Source organism: Balaenoptera acutorostrata, chromosome 8 (assembly GCF_949987535.1).
Source record: "Balaenoptera acutorostrata chromosome 8, mBalAcu1.1, whole genome shotgun sequence".
Lineage (NCBI taxonomy): Eukaryota > Metazoa > Chordata > Mammalia > Artiodactyla > Balaenopteridae > Balaenoptera > Balaenoptera acutorostrata.
Genome location: NC_080071.1, coordinates 72,452,564 through 72,471,984, shown reverse-complemented (window position 1 = coordinate 72,471,984; position 19,421 = coordinate 72,452,564). Strand labels below are relative to the sequence as shown.

At 37.2% G+C, this 19,421-nt stretch overlaps 1 protein-coding gene across 1 annotated transcript in view; it reads left to right on the top strand.

Annotated features, from left to right (window-relative positions):
• ABCA12 (ATP binding cassette subfamily A member 12) overlaps window positions 1-19,421 on the top strand; it is a 192,708-nt gene that overhangs the window by 127,307 nt on the left and 45,980 nt on the right. Inside the window, exons 23-28 of the mRNA XM_007187873.2 lie at window positions 2,000-2,114; window positions 15,526-15,855; window positions 16,965-17,034; window positions 17,123-17,257; window positions 18,143-18,289; window positions 19,200-19,386. Coding sequence (XP_007187935.2) covers window positions 2,000-2,114; window positions 15,526-15,855; window positions 16,965-17,034; window positions 17,123-17,257; window positions 18,143-18,289; window positions 19,200-19,386 — 984 coding nt within the window. The remainder of the gene's footprint in view (window positions 1-1,999; window positions 2,115-15,525; window positions 15,856-16,964; window positions 17,035-17,122; window positions 17,258-18,142; window positions 18,290-19,199; window positions 19,387-19,421) is intronic.

Sequence of the window (19,421 nt, the reverse complement as noted above, 5' to 3'; positions counted from 1 at the left end):
CAGTTTATATACAATTGAGATGGGTCTGGATTTTTTTTTTTTCTGTTTCTATCAATGCTTCTGTCTCCTTTGACTGCTTCAAGAGCTATAGAGATGAGGTTATGTAGCTGTTTGTGCAGCAGTGATACGAGAAGACAGGTGATTCTGTCAGCAGATTGTCAAGGTTAGCTACTTATTGTAGAAGCCAGTCAGGACCTTGTTGCCTAAACCATGTGTGAACTGAAATGGCTTGCATGAATAGTTAAGACCTGTGGTTTCAATTAAATGAAAATTCTCATCTGTTTTCCTTCTGACTTTCTTCCCCTTGTAAATTTTAGTACCGGATGGTAGTTACCTGGATGTTTCTTTTAAGAGTAAAGTAACTGTACTCTGCATTCTTCATGGGAGTATGAACATAATGCCTTAATGTACCCATATAAACTCTTTGTTGCATACAAAGTGCTTTCACACATATAATTTCATTTGTTGCACCAAACAACCTCATAAAGTGAGAGCAGATTTTATCAGCCACGCTTTCCAGATGAAAAAATTGAAATCCAAGTAAATTGCCTGAAGTTGAATAGCTGGTACTGCATTGGTCCATTAATTACAATACCAGAATTTTCTCTTTCATACTATACCAAACTTAAAATACACAGTCACTTGGAGGAAACATTAGCGGGGATTTGTTATTAATGAATGAAGGCCTTTTCCTAATTCCAGGGCCAGAGACAGCATCAAGGCTGGCCCTGATCCAAGACAAAATTCAGTCAACAAATATTCTTTAAGTGCTTCCCCCTTGCCAGTTTCCCAGGAACCAAAAAAATTGGATGTGGCCCCAACGCTCACTTCTCCCCCACTAAAAAATCCTTCATATCTCTGTTGGTGATACACTTCTGATGCCAAAGTGAAAATGAATGGTGGTGATGTCATGTTCCATAAATATTTGCATTTTTCATGGGGAACTTGAAGGTAATTCCTTGGCCTTATAGATTAAAAAGAAAATGGCCTTGGGACATTTCTGCAAGTGAAAGTTTCACTGGAGCCTAATATGTAAAACAGATCAATTTAGAGATTCTCTCATTGAAAACTACTCCTTTGCCTTAGCCCATAGTTGGTGGCTAATGTCAGCATCATGGTTCTTAGAGTGTGGTCTCCAGACCAGCAGCATCAGCATCACCTGGGAGATTGTTTAAAGTGCAAATTCCAAACCCCATCTCAGATATAATAAATCAGGAGCTCATGGGTGGAGCCCAGAATCTGTTTTAAAAAGCCCTTCAGGTGATTTCGATGCATGCTCAACTTTGAGAAACAATGCATTTGAACATTCAGGTACTATGGGCCAGCCATTCAGGAATATATTTAGGGCCCAATGAAGTCTTCCAGCAACCCTCTAGTTACCAGAAAAAACATTTCTATACTGTTTATGAAACATTCCCTAGAGCATTATTTTGAGGAATCCAAGTTCTTTGCATTTTAAATCAAATGATTTTGAGTTTCATTCTATTTCGTTTTGGGAAACTTGGTTTAATAATAACTATCAGCTTCCAAAGAGTAGATAAATACAGTAATTTGAGAAGATATATCTTTTAGCTAGGTAAACCAATCATCATCTAATTTTAAATCTGCCTTTTAGATAAGAACTTAGTTTAGACAGAAGGGCTTAGAGCCTTGCAATTATATCTGTATAATAATTATTTTCCTGAACAGGACATACACAAACACGCTTTAAACAATTTGGCAATTTTATCTAACAATCCAGAACTGTTTTACTCTTGCAGCAGTACGGCAAGAAAATCATGCAGCAGTATGGCAAGAAAATCATGCACTTACTGTTAAGTCAGCTTCACACTTCATAAATGAAAGAGTCGTAATAATAATTAGTCTCAATTTCAGAACAGGAGTATAATTTCAGTGTAGGAGGGAGTGTGTTCTTTATACATTAAAATCTGCAAATGTGACATTCATTTTGGTCACTGGATTTTTGTTTTTTTGTTTTTATTTTTGTTTTTCCTTACAGCTTCCTAACCAGTGTCTCTTATTCCCTTCCAATCGTGCTCATGGTTGCCTGGGTTATATTTATAGCTGCATTTGTAAAAAAACTTGTTTATGAGAAAGACCTCCGACTTCATGAGGTATGTTGAGAATCTCTTATTAAATAAGTTGTACATGGATATAATTAATTACCATGATTTTCGTCATACCTAAGCAAACTCAGAAAGCCTGACCCATACCTGGTGAATTAGATGGAAAAATATATTATGAAACATTAAGGCAGCTGGTACGGCAATATTTTGTCTTCTCAAAAAGTTGTGTAGAAGTTATTTTATAAATGCTTCTGAAAAACGAAATCTGAATAATTCTGAATAAAATCTGAGTACGATTTATGATCCTAACAGTAATTTTTGCCCAAGAAGTTACTTGTAGGACTTAGGATTTAACAAAAGAATTTTAAATAATAGCAATAATAACTGTTAAGAAAGGAAAATTGTTGGCATAGTAACTAAATGAGTCCAAATGAAGATATAGATATATAGATACAGACATAGATATAGATATAGATAGATACAGATTTGGACGTGGACAGAGACATATGACTTGTTTCAGCTCTCAAGAAGCAAATTCTCTTTCCAGTATACCTTGTCTCCTTCAGTTGTCTCTCACTGACTTGTGATTTATAGAGACTAAGAATTTCACGTTATGCTACTGATTAGGTTAATAATATGACGATGAAAGACAGGACCTGGGATGTAAAGCATGATCTCTTCTTGAACATATTCTTCATCATTATCCCCAAATCCAAAATATCTCACTTCTTTTTAGAATTTATGAAAAAGCATTGTGTGATGTTTTGATTATATTACAGTAGAAATAATTTTATCTGCTAATCCTGTAATGAGCCCATTCTTTACACTCACTCATGAAGTGACAAGATAGCGGAAACATTTCAAAACTGAGGGACAATAATTATTGCAGGCCTGGCTGACAATCTGAAACAATGAGGTTAGAGTAACCTGTTAGCCCAATTGTACTTTTCAGACTTACTTTGCCAGTGCTTTTAGGCAATTGATTATTTCTCCTTACAAAGTACAAATTACTGCTTTATGTTTTTGTCAGCTCAACATCAGACTTCCAGGGTTGTCCTAGAGTTTGAACCCACACTTTTTACCTTTCCTATTTGAATTCTGGGTGATCTTCAGCTGCATTTTTATATTTCAGTTATAATTTGGTAAAAGTCTCATCAACTGGTTTGAGCCCCATTGTTTTCAGGACTGTGTACAATGTTTCCTTAACCCCAATTTAGAAACTTGAATCCATGCCCTGGACCATAACTTTGGTTGCAAGCTCCTACCTTATATTTCTCTGTCAGGTTCCTGGTACTCAGAAGTGAATCTTTACAAATTAAAGGAAAACTTTGAAATAGAAAACTGATAGAAACTGAGTTCTTTTCTACAGCACAGTAAATAATCTACCTTAAAAATATAAGTAAATATAAGCATGTGTGTGTGTATATATGTGTTGTGATATATGTCTATTATGTATATATTATATACGTATATGTAAAATACATGCATTCTGTATTATTTTGGTTTGAAAATAGTACTCTTTGGGGGATTCCCTGGTGGTCCAGTGGTTAGGGCTCTGCACTTCCAATGCAGGGGGGAGCGGGTTCGATCCCTGGTCGGGGAACTAAGATTCTACATGCTGCATGGCATGGCCCAAAAATAAATAAATAAATAAATAGTACTCTCTGAATGCATCTATGGATGTCATCAGAAAACATCAAAGCACAATAAAGAGTTTTTCTCAATAGAAGACATGAAAGACATTTTTAACAATGAACCAGTTTCTGTTTGGTAGCTCTGTGTCTTCATTTTGCAGGCATCTACTTTCAAAATTTAACTAGCTGAGTCTTGGGGGTCAAAGTTACATAGTGGAATATCACTGAACTTGGAATCAGAAAATAAGGCTTTGAGTCTTCCAGTTCATATTCACTTGGGCCCAATCCCTTAAACTCTCTGAGTCTTGTCGTCTAGACTTCATTCAGCATTATATTTCCAGAATGTACTTTCTCACTGCCAGAACAGAAGAGATATTCGATTATTCATTTTTTTATCAATTCTAAGAATGATTTTTTTTTTTCACATTTTAAAGCCTCTGAAATTGAGATGTATTTGATAGGGTGTCATAATTTATTTGGCAGTGATTTTTCTTTCTTGGTGGCATGTAAAATAATGACACATCTTAAAATTAGCAGTGTCGTAAATTTAAAGGAATATGGTCTATTCGTGAGATGAGTTGATGGAAGCTGGTGTGGAGTGAGTAGAATATTTCTAATGCCCCTGCTCAGCCTCCCTCCTCTGCCAACAGTTCTAAACTAACCTCCTCCTTTTTCAAGATGAAAAAGCTGAGCCCAGAAAGTGAGAGGTGACTTGATGAAAACTATGGGCTCGTTAATGGTAGACCTGGGTCTAAAACTCAAGTGTCTGGACTTCTGACCAATTCTTTTCCGTGTCATAGCTACCTTCTCTCTCACAATTTTATTTTAGTAGCCTAGACTCCTAACGACTATTGAAGATGATGGTGGATAGACTCTTAGGTTACCAGCGACTCAAGATCACTTTTTAATATTATCATTTTAATATTTACTAAGATCTAAAGCTGCCCATTCTCTGTTTCCTTTTCCCAGTTGAATAAAAAAGTAAACAAACAAACCAACAAAACATTTTTCCTTCTGTAATTGTTGTCACAGCTAGGCAGAGAAACCAGGTCAGTTGCTAATTCAGTGAAGCCATTCACCTTTGAACTTGTTATGGTATGATTCTAGTAAACTCCTTTAACTTGTTAAAGAAATTTAGCACAAATATTAATGCCCAATAAGTTTATTGATAAAATGAAGCCTGTAGTTTAAAAAAAAGTATTTCAAAATGTCTTGCAATTGAGTTTTATTCTGCATTCCTTGCTTTTTAAAATTAAAATATTAAATCTGAAAAAAAAATATTAAATCTGTACAAAAGCTGATTTTATATCACACCAAAGAGTTGTTTTTCACATTATGTTCTCGGTTTCATGGTTAGTTTCATCTATTTGCTCTAATATAAGTCATTTATGGGGACTTGGTTGTTTATGTTGCTTTGGAGACAAAATTTTGGAGTTGTCCTCTCTCTCAGTTCAGACAGGTAACCTAAAATATCTGTGGTCGGCAGACAAGATTACCAAGAATTATGCAAGAGTCTGTAGTCCTGTGGTGCTTCACTTGAGGCAATTTTTTTATGTCTTCTTTTTTTTTTTGAATGCTAATTTATTCTTTTTTTTTTAACATCTTTATTGGAGTATAATTGCTTTACAATGGTGTGTTAGTTTCTGCTGTATAGCAAAGTGAATCAGCTGTATGTATACATATATCCCCATATCCCCTACCTCTTGCGTCTCCCTCCCACCATCCCTATCCCACCCCTCTAGGTGGTCACAAAGCACTGAGCTGATCTCCCCGTGCGACGCAGCTGCTTCCCACTAGCTATCTATTTTACATTTGATAATATATGTAAGTCCATGCCACTCTGTCACATCGTCCCAGCTTAACCTTCCCCCTCCCCATGTCCTCAAGTCCATTCTCTACATCTGCGTCTTTATTCTTGCCCTGCCCCTAGGTTCTTCATAACCATTTTTATTTTTTTAAGATTCCATATATATGTGTTAGCATACAGTATTTCTTTTTCTCTTTCTGACTTACTTCACTCTGTATGACAGACAGATTCTAGGTCCATCCACCTCACTACAAATAACTCAATTTCGTTTCTTTTTATGGCTGAGTAATATTCCATTGTATATATATACCACATCTTCTTTATCCATTCATCCAATGATGGACACTTAGGTTGCTTCCATGCCCTGGCTATTGTAAATAGAGCTGCAGTGAACATTGCGGTACATGACTCTTTTTGAATTATGGTTTTCTCAGGGTATATGCCCATTCATGGGATTGCTGGGTCATATGGTAGTTCTATTTTTAGTTTTTTAAGGAGCCTCCATACTGTTCTCCATAGTGGCTGTATCAATTTACATTCCCGCCAACAGTACAAGAGGGTTCCCTTTTCTCCACACCCTCTCCAGCATTTATTGTTTGTAGATTTTTTGATGATAACCATTCTGACAGGTGTGAGATGATACCTCATTGTAGTTTTGATTTGCATTTCTCTAATGATTAATGATGTTGAGCATTCTTTCATGTGTTTGTTGGCAATCTGTATATCTTCTTTGGAGAAATGTATATTTAGGTTATTTGCCCATTTTTGGATTGGCATGTTTGTTTTTTCTGATATTGAGCTGCATGAGCTGCTTGTAAATTTTGGAGATTAATCCTTTGTCAGTTGCTTCATTTGCAAATATTTTCTCCCATTCTGGGGGCTGTCTTTTCGTCTTGTTTATGGTTTCCTTTGCTGTGCAAAAGCTTTTAAGATTCATTACACCCCATTTGTTTATTTTTGTTTTTATTTCCACTTCTCTAGGAGGTGGGTCAAAAAGGATCTTGCTGTGATTTATGTCAAAGAGTGTTCTTCCTACGTTTTCCTCTAAGAGTTTTACAGTGTCCGGTCTTACATTTAGGTCTCGAATCCATTTTGAGTTTATTTTTGTGTATGGTGTTAGGGTGTGCTCTAATTTCATTCTTTTACATATAACTGTCCAGTTTCCCCAGCACCACTTATTGAAGAGGCTGTCTTTTCTCCATTGTATATTCTTGCCTCCTTTATCAAAGATAAGGTGACCATATGTGCATGGGTTTATCTCTGGGCTTTCTATCCTGTTCCATTGATCTATATTTCTGTTTTTGTGCCAGTACCATACTTTCTTGATTACTGTAGCTTTGTAGTATAGTCTGAAGTCAGGGAGCCTGATTCCTCCAGCTCCGTTTTTCCTTCTCAAGATTGCTTGGGCTATACAGGGTCTTTTGTATTTCCGTACAAATTGTGAAATTTTTTGTTCTAGTTCTGTGAAAAATGCCATTGGTAGTTTGACAGGGATTGCATTGAATCTGTAGATTGCTTTGCGTAGTATACTCATTTTCACAATGTTGATTCTTCCAATCCAAGAACATGGTATGTCTCTCCATCTGTTTGTATCATCTTTAATTTCTTTCATCAGTGTCTTATAGTTTTCTGCATACAGGTCTTTTGTCTCCTTAGGTAGGTTTATTCCTAGGTATTTTATTCTTTTTGTTGCAGTGGTAAGTGTGAGTGTTTCCTTAATTTCTCTTTCAGATTTTTTATCATTAGTGTATAGGTATGCCAGAGATTTCTGTGCATTAATTTTGTACCCTGCTACTTTACCAAATTCATTGATTAGCTCTAGTAGTTTTCTGGTGGCGTCTTTAGGATTCTCTATGTATAGTATCATATCATCTTCAAACAGTGACAGCTTTACTTATTCTTTTCTGATTTGGATTCCTTTTATTTCTGTTTCTTCTCTGATTGCTGTGGCTAAAACTTCCAAAACTATGTTGAATAATAGTGGTGAGAGTGGGCAACCTTGTCTTATTCCTGATCTTACTGGAAATGGTTTCAGTTTTTCACCATGGAGGACGATGTTGGCTGCGGGTTTGTCATATATGGCCTTTATTATGTTGAGGTAAGTTCCCTCGATGCCTACTTTCTGGAGGGTTTTTATCATAAATGGGTGTTGAATTTTGTCAAAAGCTTTTTCTCCATCTACTGAGATGATCATATGGTTTTTATTCTTCAGTTTTTTAATATGATGTATCACATTGATTGATTTGCATATATTGAAGAATCCTTGCATTCCTGGGATAAACCCCACTTGATCATGGTGTATGGTCCTTTTAATGTGCTGTTGGATTCTGTTTGCTAGTATTTTGTTGAGGATTTTTGCATCTATGTTCATCAGTGATATTGGCCTGTAGTTTTCTTTTTTTGTGACATCTTTGTCTGGTTTTGGTATCAGGGTGATGGTGGCCTCGTAGAATGAGTTGGGGAGTGTTCCTCCCTCTGCTATATTTTGGAAGTGTTTGAGAAGGGTAGGTGTTAGCTCTTCTCTAAATGTTTGATAGAATTCACCTGTGAAGCCATCTGGTCCTGGGCTTTGGTTGTTGGAAGGTTATTAATCACAGTCTCAATTTCAGTGCTTGTGATTGGTATGTTTATATTTTCTATTTCTTCCTGGTTCAGTCTCAGAAAGTTCTGCTTTTCTAAGAATGTGTCCATTTCTTCCAGGTTTTCCATTTTATTGGCATATAGTTGCTTATAGTAATCCCTCATGATCCTTTGTATTTCTGCAGTGTCAGTTGTTACTTCTCCTTTTTCATTTCTAATTCTGTTGATTTGAGTCTTCTCCCTTCTTTTCTTGATGAGTCTGGCTAAAGGTTTATCAACTTTGTTTATCTTCTCAAAGAACCAGCTTTTAGTTTTATTGATCTTTGCTCTTGTTCCCTTCATTTCTTTTTCATTTATTTCTGATCTGATCTTTATGATTTCTTTCCTTCTGCTAACCTTGGGGGTTTATTGTTCTTCTTTCTCTAATTGCTTTAAGTGTAAGGTTAGGTTGTTTATTTGAGATGTTTCTTGTTTCTTGATGTAGGATTGTATTGCTATAAACTTCCCTCTTAGAACTGCTTTTGCTGCATCCCATATGTTTTGGGTCATCGTGTGTTCATTGTCATTTGTTTCTACGAATTTTTTGATTTCCGCTTTGTTTTTTTCAGTGATCTCTTGGTTATTAAGTAGTGTGTTGTTTAGCCTCCATGTGTTTGCACTTTTTATAGATTTTTTCATGTAATTGATGTCTAGTCTCATAGCGTTGTGGTCAGAAAAGATACTTGATATGATTTCAATTTTCTTAAATTTACCAAGGCTTGATTTGTGACCCAAGATATGATCTATCCTGGAGAATGTTCCATGAGCACTTGAAAAGAAAGTGTATTCTGTCATTTTTGGCTGGAATGTCCGTATCAATTAAGTCCATCTTTTTTAATGTATCATTTAAAGCTTGTGTTTCCTTATTTATTTTCATTTTGGATGATCTGACCATTGGTGAAAGTGGGGTGTTTAAGTCCCCTACTATTATTGTGTTACTGCCGATTTCCCCTCTTATGGCTGTTAGCATTTGCCTTACGTATTGAGGTGCTCCTATGTTGGGTGCATAAATATTTACAATTGTTATATCTTCTTCTTGGATTGATCCCTTGATCATTATGTAGTGTCCTTCTTTGTCTCTTGTAATAGTCTTTGTTTTAATGTCTATTTTGTCTGATATGAGAATTGCTACTCCATCTTTCTTTTGGTTTCCATTTGCATGGAATACCTTTTTCCATCCCCTCACTTTCAGTCTGTACGTGTCCCTAGGTCTGAAGTGCGTCTCTTGTAGACAGCATATATACGGGTCTTGTTTTTGTATCTATTCATCCAGTCTATGTCTTTTGGTTGGACCATTTAATCCATTTACATTTAAGGTAATTATCAATATGTATGTTCCTATTACAATTTTCTTAATTGTTTTCAGTTTGTTATTGTAGGTCCTTTTCTTCTCTTGTGTATCCTGCCTAGAGACGTTCCTTTAGCATTTGTTGTAAAGGTAGTTTGGTGGTGCTGAATTCTCTTAGCTTTTGCTTGTTGTAAAGTTTTTAGGTTCTCCGTTGAATCTGAATGATATCCCTGCTGGGTAGAGTAATATTGGTTGTAGGTTTTTCCCTTTCATCACTTAAAATATGTCCTGCCACTCCCTTCTGGCTTGCAGAGTTTCTGCTGAAAGATCAGCTGTTAACCTTATGGGGATTCCCTTGTATGTTATTTGTTGCTTTTCCCTTGCTGCTTTTAATATTTTTTCTTTGTATTTAACTTTTGATAGTTTGATTAATATGTGTCTTGGAGTGTTTCTCCTTGGATTTATCCTGTATGGGACTCTCTGCACTTCCTGGACTTGATTGACTATTTCCTTTCCCATATTAGGGAAGTTTTCAACTATAATCTCTTCAAGTAGTTTATCAGTCCCTTTCTTTTTCTCTTCTTCTTGGACACCTATAATTCAAATGTTAGTGCATTTAATGTTGTCCCAGAGGTCTCTGAGACTGTCCTCAATTCTTTTCATTCTTTTTTCTTTATTCTGCTCTGCACTAGTTATTTCTGCTATTTTATCTTCCAGGTCACTTATCTTTTCTTCTGCCTCAGTTATTCTGCATTGATTCCTTCTAGAGAATTTTAAATTTCATTTATTGTGCTGTTCATCGTTGTTTGTTTGCTCTTTATTTCTTCTAGGTCCTTGTTAAATGTTTCTTGTATTTTCTCCATTCTATTTCCATGATTTTGGATCATCTTTACTCTCATTATTCTGAATTCTTTTTCAGGTAGACTGCCTATTTCCTCTTCATTTGTTTGGTCTCATGGGTTTTTACCTTGCTCCTTCATCTGTGTGTTTCTCTGTCTTCTCATTTTGCTTAACTTACTGTGTTTAGGGTCTCCTTTTCGCAGGCTGCAGGTTTGTAGTTCCCGTTATTTTTGGTGTCTGCCCCCATTGGCTAAGGTTGGTTCAGTGGGTTGTGTAGGCTTCCTGGTAGAGGAGACTAGTGCCTGTGTTCTGGTGGATGAGGCTGGATCTTGTCTTTCTGGTAGGCAGGTCTGTGTCCGGTAGTGTGTTTTGGGGTGTCTGTGACCTTATTATGATTTTAGGCAGCCTCCCTGCTAATGGGCGGGGCTGTGTTCGTGTCTTGCTAGTTGTTTGTCATAGGGTGTCCAGCACTGTAGCTTGCTGGTCATTGAGTGGAACTGGATCTTAGCATTGAGATGGAGATCTCTGGGAGAGCTTTCACCGTTTGATATTATGTGGAGCTGGGAGGTCTCTGGTGGACCAATGTCCTGAACTCGGCTCTCCCACCTCAGAGGCTCAGGCCTGACACCCAGCTGAAGCACCAAGACCCTGTCAGCCACATGGCTCAGAAGAAAAGGGAGAAAAAAAGAAAGAAAGAAAGAAAAAAATAAAATAAAATAAAGTTATTAAAATCAAAAATAATTATTAAAAATAAAAGAAATTAAAAAGTAATTAAAAAGGAAAGAAAAAGAAAGAAGAGAGCACCCAAACCAAAAAGCAAATCCACCAATGATAACAAGTGCTAAAAACTATACTAAAAACAAAAACAAAACAAGCAAACAAAAAAAAAAACAAACTGGACAAACGGAACCCTAGGACAAATGGTAAAAGCAAAGCTATACAGACAGCATCACACACAGAAGCATACACATACACACTCACAAAAAGAGAAGAAGGAAATAAATATATATATCGTTGCTCCCAAAGTCCACTGCCTCAATTTTGGGCTGATTCGTTGTCTATTCAGGTATTCCACAGATGCAGGGTACATCAGGTTTGTTGTGGGGATTTAATCCGCTGCTCCTGAGTCTGCTGGGAGAGATTTCCCTTTCTCTTCTTTGTTCGCAAGGCTCCTTGGGTTCAGTGTTGGATTTGGACCCGTCTCTGCATGTAGGTCGCCTGAGGGCGTCTGTTTCCACCCAGACAGGACGTTGTTAAAGGAGCAGCTGATTTGGGGGCTCTGGCTCACTCAGGCTGGGAGGAAGGAGGGGTACGGAACGAACGTTGGGCGAGCCTGCGGTGGCCGAGGCCGGCGTGACGTTGCGACAGCCTGAGGCACGCCATGCGTCCTCCTGGGGAAGTTGTCCCTGGATCACAGGACCCTGGCAGTGGCGGGCTGCACAGGCTCCCAGGACGAGACGTGTGGATAGTTACCTGTGCTCGCACACAGGCTTCTTGGTGGCTGCAGCAGCAGCCTTAGCGTCTCGTGCCCGTCTCTGGTGTCATGCTGGTAACCGCGGCTCGTGCCTGTCTCTGGAGCTTGTTTAGGCGGTGCTCTGAATCCCCTCTCCTCATGCACCCTGAAACAATGGTCTCTTGCCTCTTAGGCAGTTCCAGACTTTTTCCCGGATTCCTTCCCGGCTAGCTGTGGCGCAGTAGCCCCCTTCAGGCTGTGTTCACACAGCCAACCCCAGTCCTCTCCCTGGGATCCGACCTCTGAAGCCCAAGCCTCAGCTCCCAGCCCCCGTCCGCCCTGGCGGGTGAGCAGACAGGCCTCTCAGGCTGGTGAGTGCTGGTCGGCACCGATCCTCTGTGCGGGAATCTCTCCGCTTTGCCCTCTGCACCCCTGTTGCTGCGCTCTCCTCCGTGTCTCTGAAGCTCCCCCCTCTGCCACCTGCAGTCTCTGCCAGTGAAGGGGCTTCCTAGTGTGTGGAAACTTTTCCTCCTTCACAGCTCCCTCCCAGAGATGCAGGTCCCATCCCTATTCTTTTGTGTGTGTTTTTTCTTTTTTCTTTTGCCCTACCCTGGTATGTGGGGGAGTTTCTTGCCTTTTGGGAGGTCTGAGGTCTTCTGCCAGCATTCAGTAGGTGCTCTGTAGGAATTGTTCCACCTGTAGATGTATTTCTGATGTATTTGTGGGGAGGAAGGTGATCTCCACGTCTTACTCTTATGCCATCGTGAAGGTCTCCTGGCTGTTTCATTTTTGACTAATTATTTAGCCTCTTTATGCCTCTACTTTCTTCACAGTAAGTGACATGGAGACCTTCCCACCCAGGTTCTCTTTTTCACTCTATGCAGCCAGGCAGCTATTCCTCAACCTCAGCTCTGTGAGAAAGGGGATATGCTTTCCTCCAAACTCCAGAACTCCACACCCCAGAGGCCCTCCTTTGGTCATGCTGCCTCTCCCCTTCTGCCTAATTTATTCTTTTTTATGTCTTCTTAGTACACACTATCCATCCTACTAGTGAGAATTTGGAATATTCCAAGTAATGATCACAATATCCTTTATATCTTAACTAAAAACAATAACATAAATATCTATAATAGGATATAAAATTTGAGGTAGAAAATGTTATTATTTCTTATTAACCAGCGCTTGACATTCTTGTTGAATTGAATGAAGACATTGCTGTCAAGTAAATATATGTATATTTATGATTTCTTTTCCTGACAGCATTAATGTCAATCCCTGGGCATAAGCTTCTCTTGAATGTGACACATTTATCCACAATCTTACAGAATCTCTTTCTTATCATTATTTTCTGCCAAGAACTGGAACAGACTTTGACCACTGTGCAGAGGGGTTTTTCTGAGTAACACGTTATCAGATATTGATGAATTGCTCCAGCAGGTTTGGGGGGCTTGAGAAAAGTGACTCTGATTACAAAGCCAACACCTGAATCTGTCACCCTGAGGAGACACTAACGCCAGCCGTTCTCTGTGGGTGACCTTCCATTAGCAAGTTTGGTCTTGTTGATTATCTCGAAGTTGGCAGTGAGTCTGAATAATTTATGGATGACTTACATGGTCTCATTGCCTTTTCTCTTTATGAATAACAGCTGTTCTTCTCATGGCATAAAATCCTGAAGTTTAACACTGAAGTTTGATCTAGAATGTTAAGTAGTAAACACTTTTGGAAGTACCTAACCTGATCTGTTTTGATAAAAAGCAATGATCAGTCTCCAACTTTTACCAACTCTTGGGAATAGAAATCTGATCTTGAGCCTTGAAAACTTCAAAATTATGGTGATCAACACCTTCAGTCCTGGTCTTTGGGTTTGCTAAATTATTTTTTAACAAGGCTATGAATGGAGAATTTTCTAGGTATATAAATGTTTTATACTGAAGCTATCCATTGTCAGGGAAGGAAAACATATTTATACATTAAGTCAGCTGTATTTCATGTCCTTGATAGAGTCCTTGATATTGTATATCCACCTTGTAAAATATAGTGACTTGCCTCCTACTGACCTACATTGCTATGGGGGGGGAATATTTTTTGTGTAGGTCACATGAAATTAGGTGGTGAATATCAGTTTTGGGGTGTTATATGGGTTCTATAACTCACCATTTAATTATATTCAAATAGGCATTACACTCAGTAAAAACGTCAAAATACAAATAACTGGTAAGTCACCAAAAAATTGGTGAATATCTCTGAAATGAAGTCATCAAACATGACACATGTAATGTGTCAAACATGACACGGTAATTTCTCAAATGGGGTGGGGTGCAGGGAAAGAATTGCTAAAATAAGATCTGTGAGGTCTTTTTCACACCAAAATGTAGTTTTCTTTTCAATGATAGATACATAGCAATGGAGAAAACCTTCCATAGTGAATCTTCACTCCATGCTGATTTTTTTACTTTGACCCACACATTTATTCCTATGGAAACATAGATTGAGTCTTTACTGCAAAGGATGGCAGGGTCTGGGAGGAGAGAAGTAGTAGGAGAGAAGAGGGTGAGGAAAAGGGCAAAGTTAAGAGGAAAAGTCACAGGATTTCCACAGTGGTGATTAGCTTAAGGCCCACAGCTTAGACTCTTGCCAGTCAGGTAGCTGTTTCCATGGTAACAACTGGAGCAGCAGAGTTATCAAAATGTAATAAGTTGCAAAGGTAAAAAGTAAAATTCACAATTTTGCTTGTAAAGCAAAAGATTTGGCACATTCCCTTTTTTTTTTTTTTCCTGGACAAGTTAGGTTTAAAGGGAGGACATTGAAAATCCTTGATTTTACAAAAAAAATACTGGATTATAAAGCTGTTAGTGGAACATTTCTTTTGTTCTTTTTTTAAATGGAATTTACATTCATAAGCTTAACATTAATCAAGAGTTGTTAAAACTAGAAACCAGGTACAAATTCAAGTCACCAAATTCAAGACACCCAAGGTCCTAGGGACTTCAGATCTTTCAGAATCCTTTTGAGTTAATGCACAAACATGCTGGTCTGTTTTTCTACCTTGGTGGAATACCTTGGTCTCTAGGGATATCACTGGGTTATTAAAGAATATCAACTGAGAGAGAGAGAGGTATAGATTACCTGAGATACATGAGTTCATTTTGGGTTCATGGACATCTTTTTGGAAAACAAAGATGACAAACCTGACCTAGACTGTTGGGGATTTTAAGGATGGGGACGTTATGTCAAAAGGCAGAAAGTCCCCCTTCAAAGTTTGCTTGTTTTAAATTCTTAGGAATCAGGTCTATTCTAATTCTCTCGGGAATATGAATACTGATTGTGTTTTTCATTCATGTTTAGTAAAAATATTATGGAGTTTTATTACCTCAGTCCCTACATTGAATTTGAAGTAAACCATGGGTTTTCACCAGCTTGAAATATTCATGCCTGCACAAATGTCAAATTCATGTTGTAAAATTCTGCAGGGTATACCGTAAATTTTGATGGTCTATTCTAAACTAGTTTAATCTGGAGACATCACTTAGATACCAGTTATAAAATGAAATTGTCAATAAACAAAACAAACCTCACCATCCAAATCATTCATTATATTGGGGCACTCTGGGAACATACAATCTAAGATAGGCTGGAATAAATGGTCATATTAATTTCACATAGCAAGCATGGACAAATACTAGACTTAGATAAATCATTAAAATGCCTAGTTCCATGTGTATGAAGAGTCTCATGGACATTTTGGAATGATACAGGAATAATTGTTATTTAAGTGTGTATTAGCTTAAGAAGGCGCTAACACTTTTTCCTTTTTACAGTACATGAAGATGATGGGTGTAAACTCCTCCAGCCACTTTTTTGCCTGGCTTATAGAGAGTGTTGGATTTTTACTGGTTACCATCATCATCCTCATCATTATACTCAAGTTTGGCAATATTCTTCCTAAAACAAATGGGTTCATTTTGTTCCTGTATTTTTCGGACTATAGCTTCTCAGTTCTTGCCATGAGCTACCTTATCAGTGTCTTCTTCAACAACACCAACATTGCAGCTCTGATTGGAAGCCTCATCTACATCATTGCCTTTTTTCCATTTATTGTTCTGGTTACAATTGAGAATGAGTTGAGCTACATAGTAAAAGTATTCATGGTGAGTCAGCTGTCACAACTGAATGGCCAGGGTGTGAAAGGAATGGACCTTTTTTGGTGGTTTTGGCTCTCCAACTGAGAATACACTTATCTAAATGTAAAAGTTCAGTGTTTGCAAAATATGAGTAACTGTCCTAATGAGAGTCAGTTACATCATTGTCTACCATACAAGCGTAAGACCATGAAAAGAAAACTTTTCCTCCACGGTTTCTAAAACTATAATAGGTGATGCTGTTAAGAGACAGTACCTGAAGAAAGAACAGTTAAAATGTAATACATCAAGTTTTGAAGATCATCAAGAATTCTGACTTCTCTTTGGCCCAATTCCTTAAGTATCTTAGAGCCTCTATAACTGGCATTATTCTCATAAATGAATAATTCTCATGGTTTTTATGACATATAATATAACATACAGGCATAAAGACAAATACGCTGAGAGCATATAATCAATTTTGAATTCTGCTTTTTCAATTAAAGTACTAAATGAATTTAAGAATTTTAACGAAAGCATTAAGTTTACTGACTTTGAAATTTGGAAAGCAGAAGTAAAGCTCATCATTGACTGAGAGTCATGTTAAAACTTTGCTGTTTATGGAAATAGAAAGTGATAAATAACTTTCATTTGGCATTGACCACCTTGAATTTAAACAACATCTAAATTTTTAATTTGTTGCATTATTAGTACTCAGTTGACATTTTAGTATATTTTCATGCATAAAACCTCTATTACTTGAAGTCAACCTCTGAAGTAAAAATACCTTCTGGCCCCTAACATTTCATTTGATATTAGCCTTAACATTGTATTACCCTATTATTACTGGTTTTATAAATTGCTAAGCAACATTTAATAAGTTTAGATATATATATTTTGGATTTTTGATAAATATTTTTAAGTTATAATTTTACTGCTTTTTTTTCTGCTATTTCCTCTCCTCTTCTTCCAGAGTTGTAACATGCTTGGTAAGGGACCTCTGTGTTTTTAAATATGCTTAGAGAGTTAACGTCAGTTTTATCTATATAAGTGCCCAAAGTTTTAAGTATGTTAAGATCCCTCTGGGCCAAATGTGTGAAATCTACAAGAACTATCATTGCCATTGATTTTCTTCACAGAACCTGCTGTCCCCAACAGCTTTCAGCTATGCAAGTCAGTACATTGCACGATATGAGGAGCAGGGCATTGGTAGGTTCACTTCCTTTACAACTGGATTTTATCTTTCACACCTGCAATATGTCTCACAGAAGAATAAATCTATGTGTTCACTTCTTAGGTCTTCAGTGGGAAAATATGTACAGTTCCCCAGTTCAGGATGACACCACTTCGTTTGGCTGGCTATGCTGTCTAATCCTAGTCGACTCTTTCATTTATTTCCTTATTGCTTGGTATGTCAGGAACGTTTTCCCAGGTACGAACATGCTTCCTATAGATACATGCTTTTTTATGGTAATAAATTATATTTATTATAAATCTGCTAATATATATTTTATAATATTTTTATTTGCCACATATCATCTCCAAAAAGAAATACTTAAATCCCAAAACTAAACAGAATTTTCCAGGATGAGATAATGCACTGTTGAGTTTTTTTCTCTGATGTACCTTTAAAAGACAGAGTGAATTAAGGAGCACAGAATCCAGTCTTTCCAAATGGGAGAACAAGATATTATAAGGCAAAAATCAAGTCTCCTAATTCTAAGGAGAATTTATCCAGTTCTAATGGAACAAGACTAGTGGGATTCCCCTCCTAGGTCTCAAGTGGTTAAAACTTCAACATGATCAGGAGTTTTTCCATTAAGCCTTATTTATATTTGTAGGTTTTTGATGCTATAAATGAATAAAAGACTATTATTCTATTCCAGTTATATAAAATTTCTGTAAAAGAGAGGTAATATAGAGACAGAAAGCAGGTCAGTGATTGCCTTTAACTTGGGTTGAAAGTAGGGACTATCTGCAAAGGGCATGGGAGAAATTTTTGGAGTTATTGGAATTTTTGGATTGTGGTTATGGTTGCACAACTTTATTTACTAAAAATCATCTCACTCTACACTTACAATGATTAAATTTTATGGTGTGTAACTATACCCAATGAAGCTGTTTAAAAAAGAAAGAATTTTTTGAAATGCTATGTTTTTTACTTTACTTTGGAAACTGAGACCACTTTAGTTTTATATAGTGTCAAAAAAAATGAAAATACTTCCTGAACACTGTATAGTAAGTACTCTGTTATTTAGCTTCTGATGCTTAATGTTAACAATCAATAATTACTTTTCCTAATACATTTTTGTTACAGGTACATATGGTATGGCAGCTCCATGGTATTTTCCATTCCTTCCTTCCTATTGGAAGGAGCGATTGGGATGTGCAGAAGTGAAGCATGAGAAAAGCAATGGCCTTATGTTTACTAATATCATGATGCAGAACACCAGACCATCTGCCAGTAAGACAAGTAGGTCAACAACATGCATTATTATGAGAGAAGTGATATAAAATTTACATGACTAGTGATTTTAATTATCTTTTTCTAAATGGCAAAATTATCCTTTTAGTCATGGATGAATATGTCTACACATATGTGTTTGGACTCTTAGAGAGATTAAATTGTGGCTTTTTCTGAGCTCATTAGCTCAGGTGGTTAGCATATGGTGCTAATTAGGCCAAGATTGCAGATCCCTTTGTGTTCCAGTTAGATTCACACAGAGAAAAACTTTGTTCCTTGGCCCCAGTCTGCACCCCTCACCTCAGCCGTCTGTCACTAGTCATAAGGAGTAACCAAGTAACAAGTATGGATAATTTAGCATAACCCATCACCAACACTGAACAAACAGTTTAAGGCTCATGTTTTACTGACATTGGGTGAGCAGTGTCAGCTTTATAAAGTAAGGATGACCCATATAAGTGGTCCTTTTGTGAGGCCTGAAGGAAACGTAGAGAGTAATTAATGAACCGATTCTATAAACCACAGATCTGAGTGAGCCTTGTCACTGTAGACATTTATTCTGTAAGTAGATATCATCCTGTCCAATTGGAGGACCAAGCCTTAAAATTGTGTTTTGAGTATTTGAGATCTGTGGAATAAAGGAGAATTCATTATTATGATGCTATATTCTGAGACTACTTTTTCTGACAGAGAAGGGCAATATAAACCTTAGAGTGGTTCCAACACTCTCATTCATTTTTGAAACAAGTGAGAAGGCTGAAGACTATAATAGATCATTTATTCCTGGAATTATTTTTTACTTTGAGGCTTGTGCTTTTATAGTCTTCAATTTTTAATTAATGAAAAGTCTAACTCTAGCTTCATTTTTCTTCCTTGTGAGCTTACAACTCTTTTCTTAATTTCTTTCCAGGTCCTGAATACATGTTTCCCTCCAACACTGAGTCTGAACCTAAAGATCTCACAGTTGGGGTTGCCCTGCATGGGGTCACAAAGAACTATGGCTCAAAACTTGCTGTTGCTAACCTCAGTCTGAACTTTTATGAAGGGCATATTACTTCATTGCTGGGGCCCAATGGCGCTGGGAAAACTACTACCATGTATGTTACTTTTCAACACTTAGGTGTCATGGAAG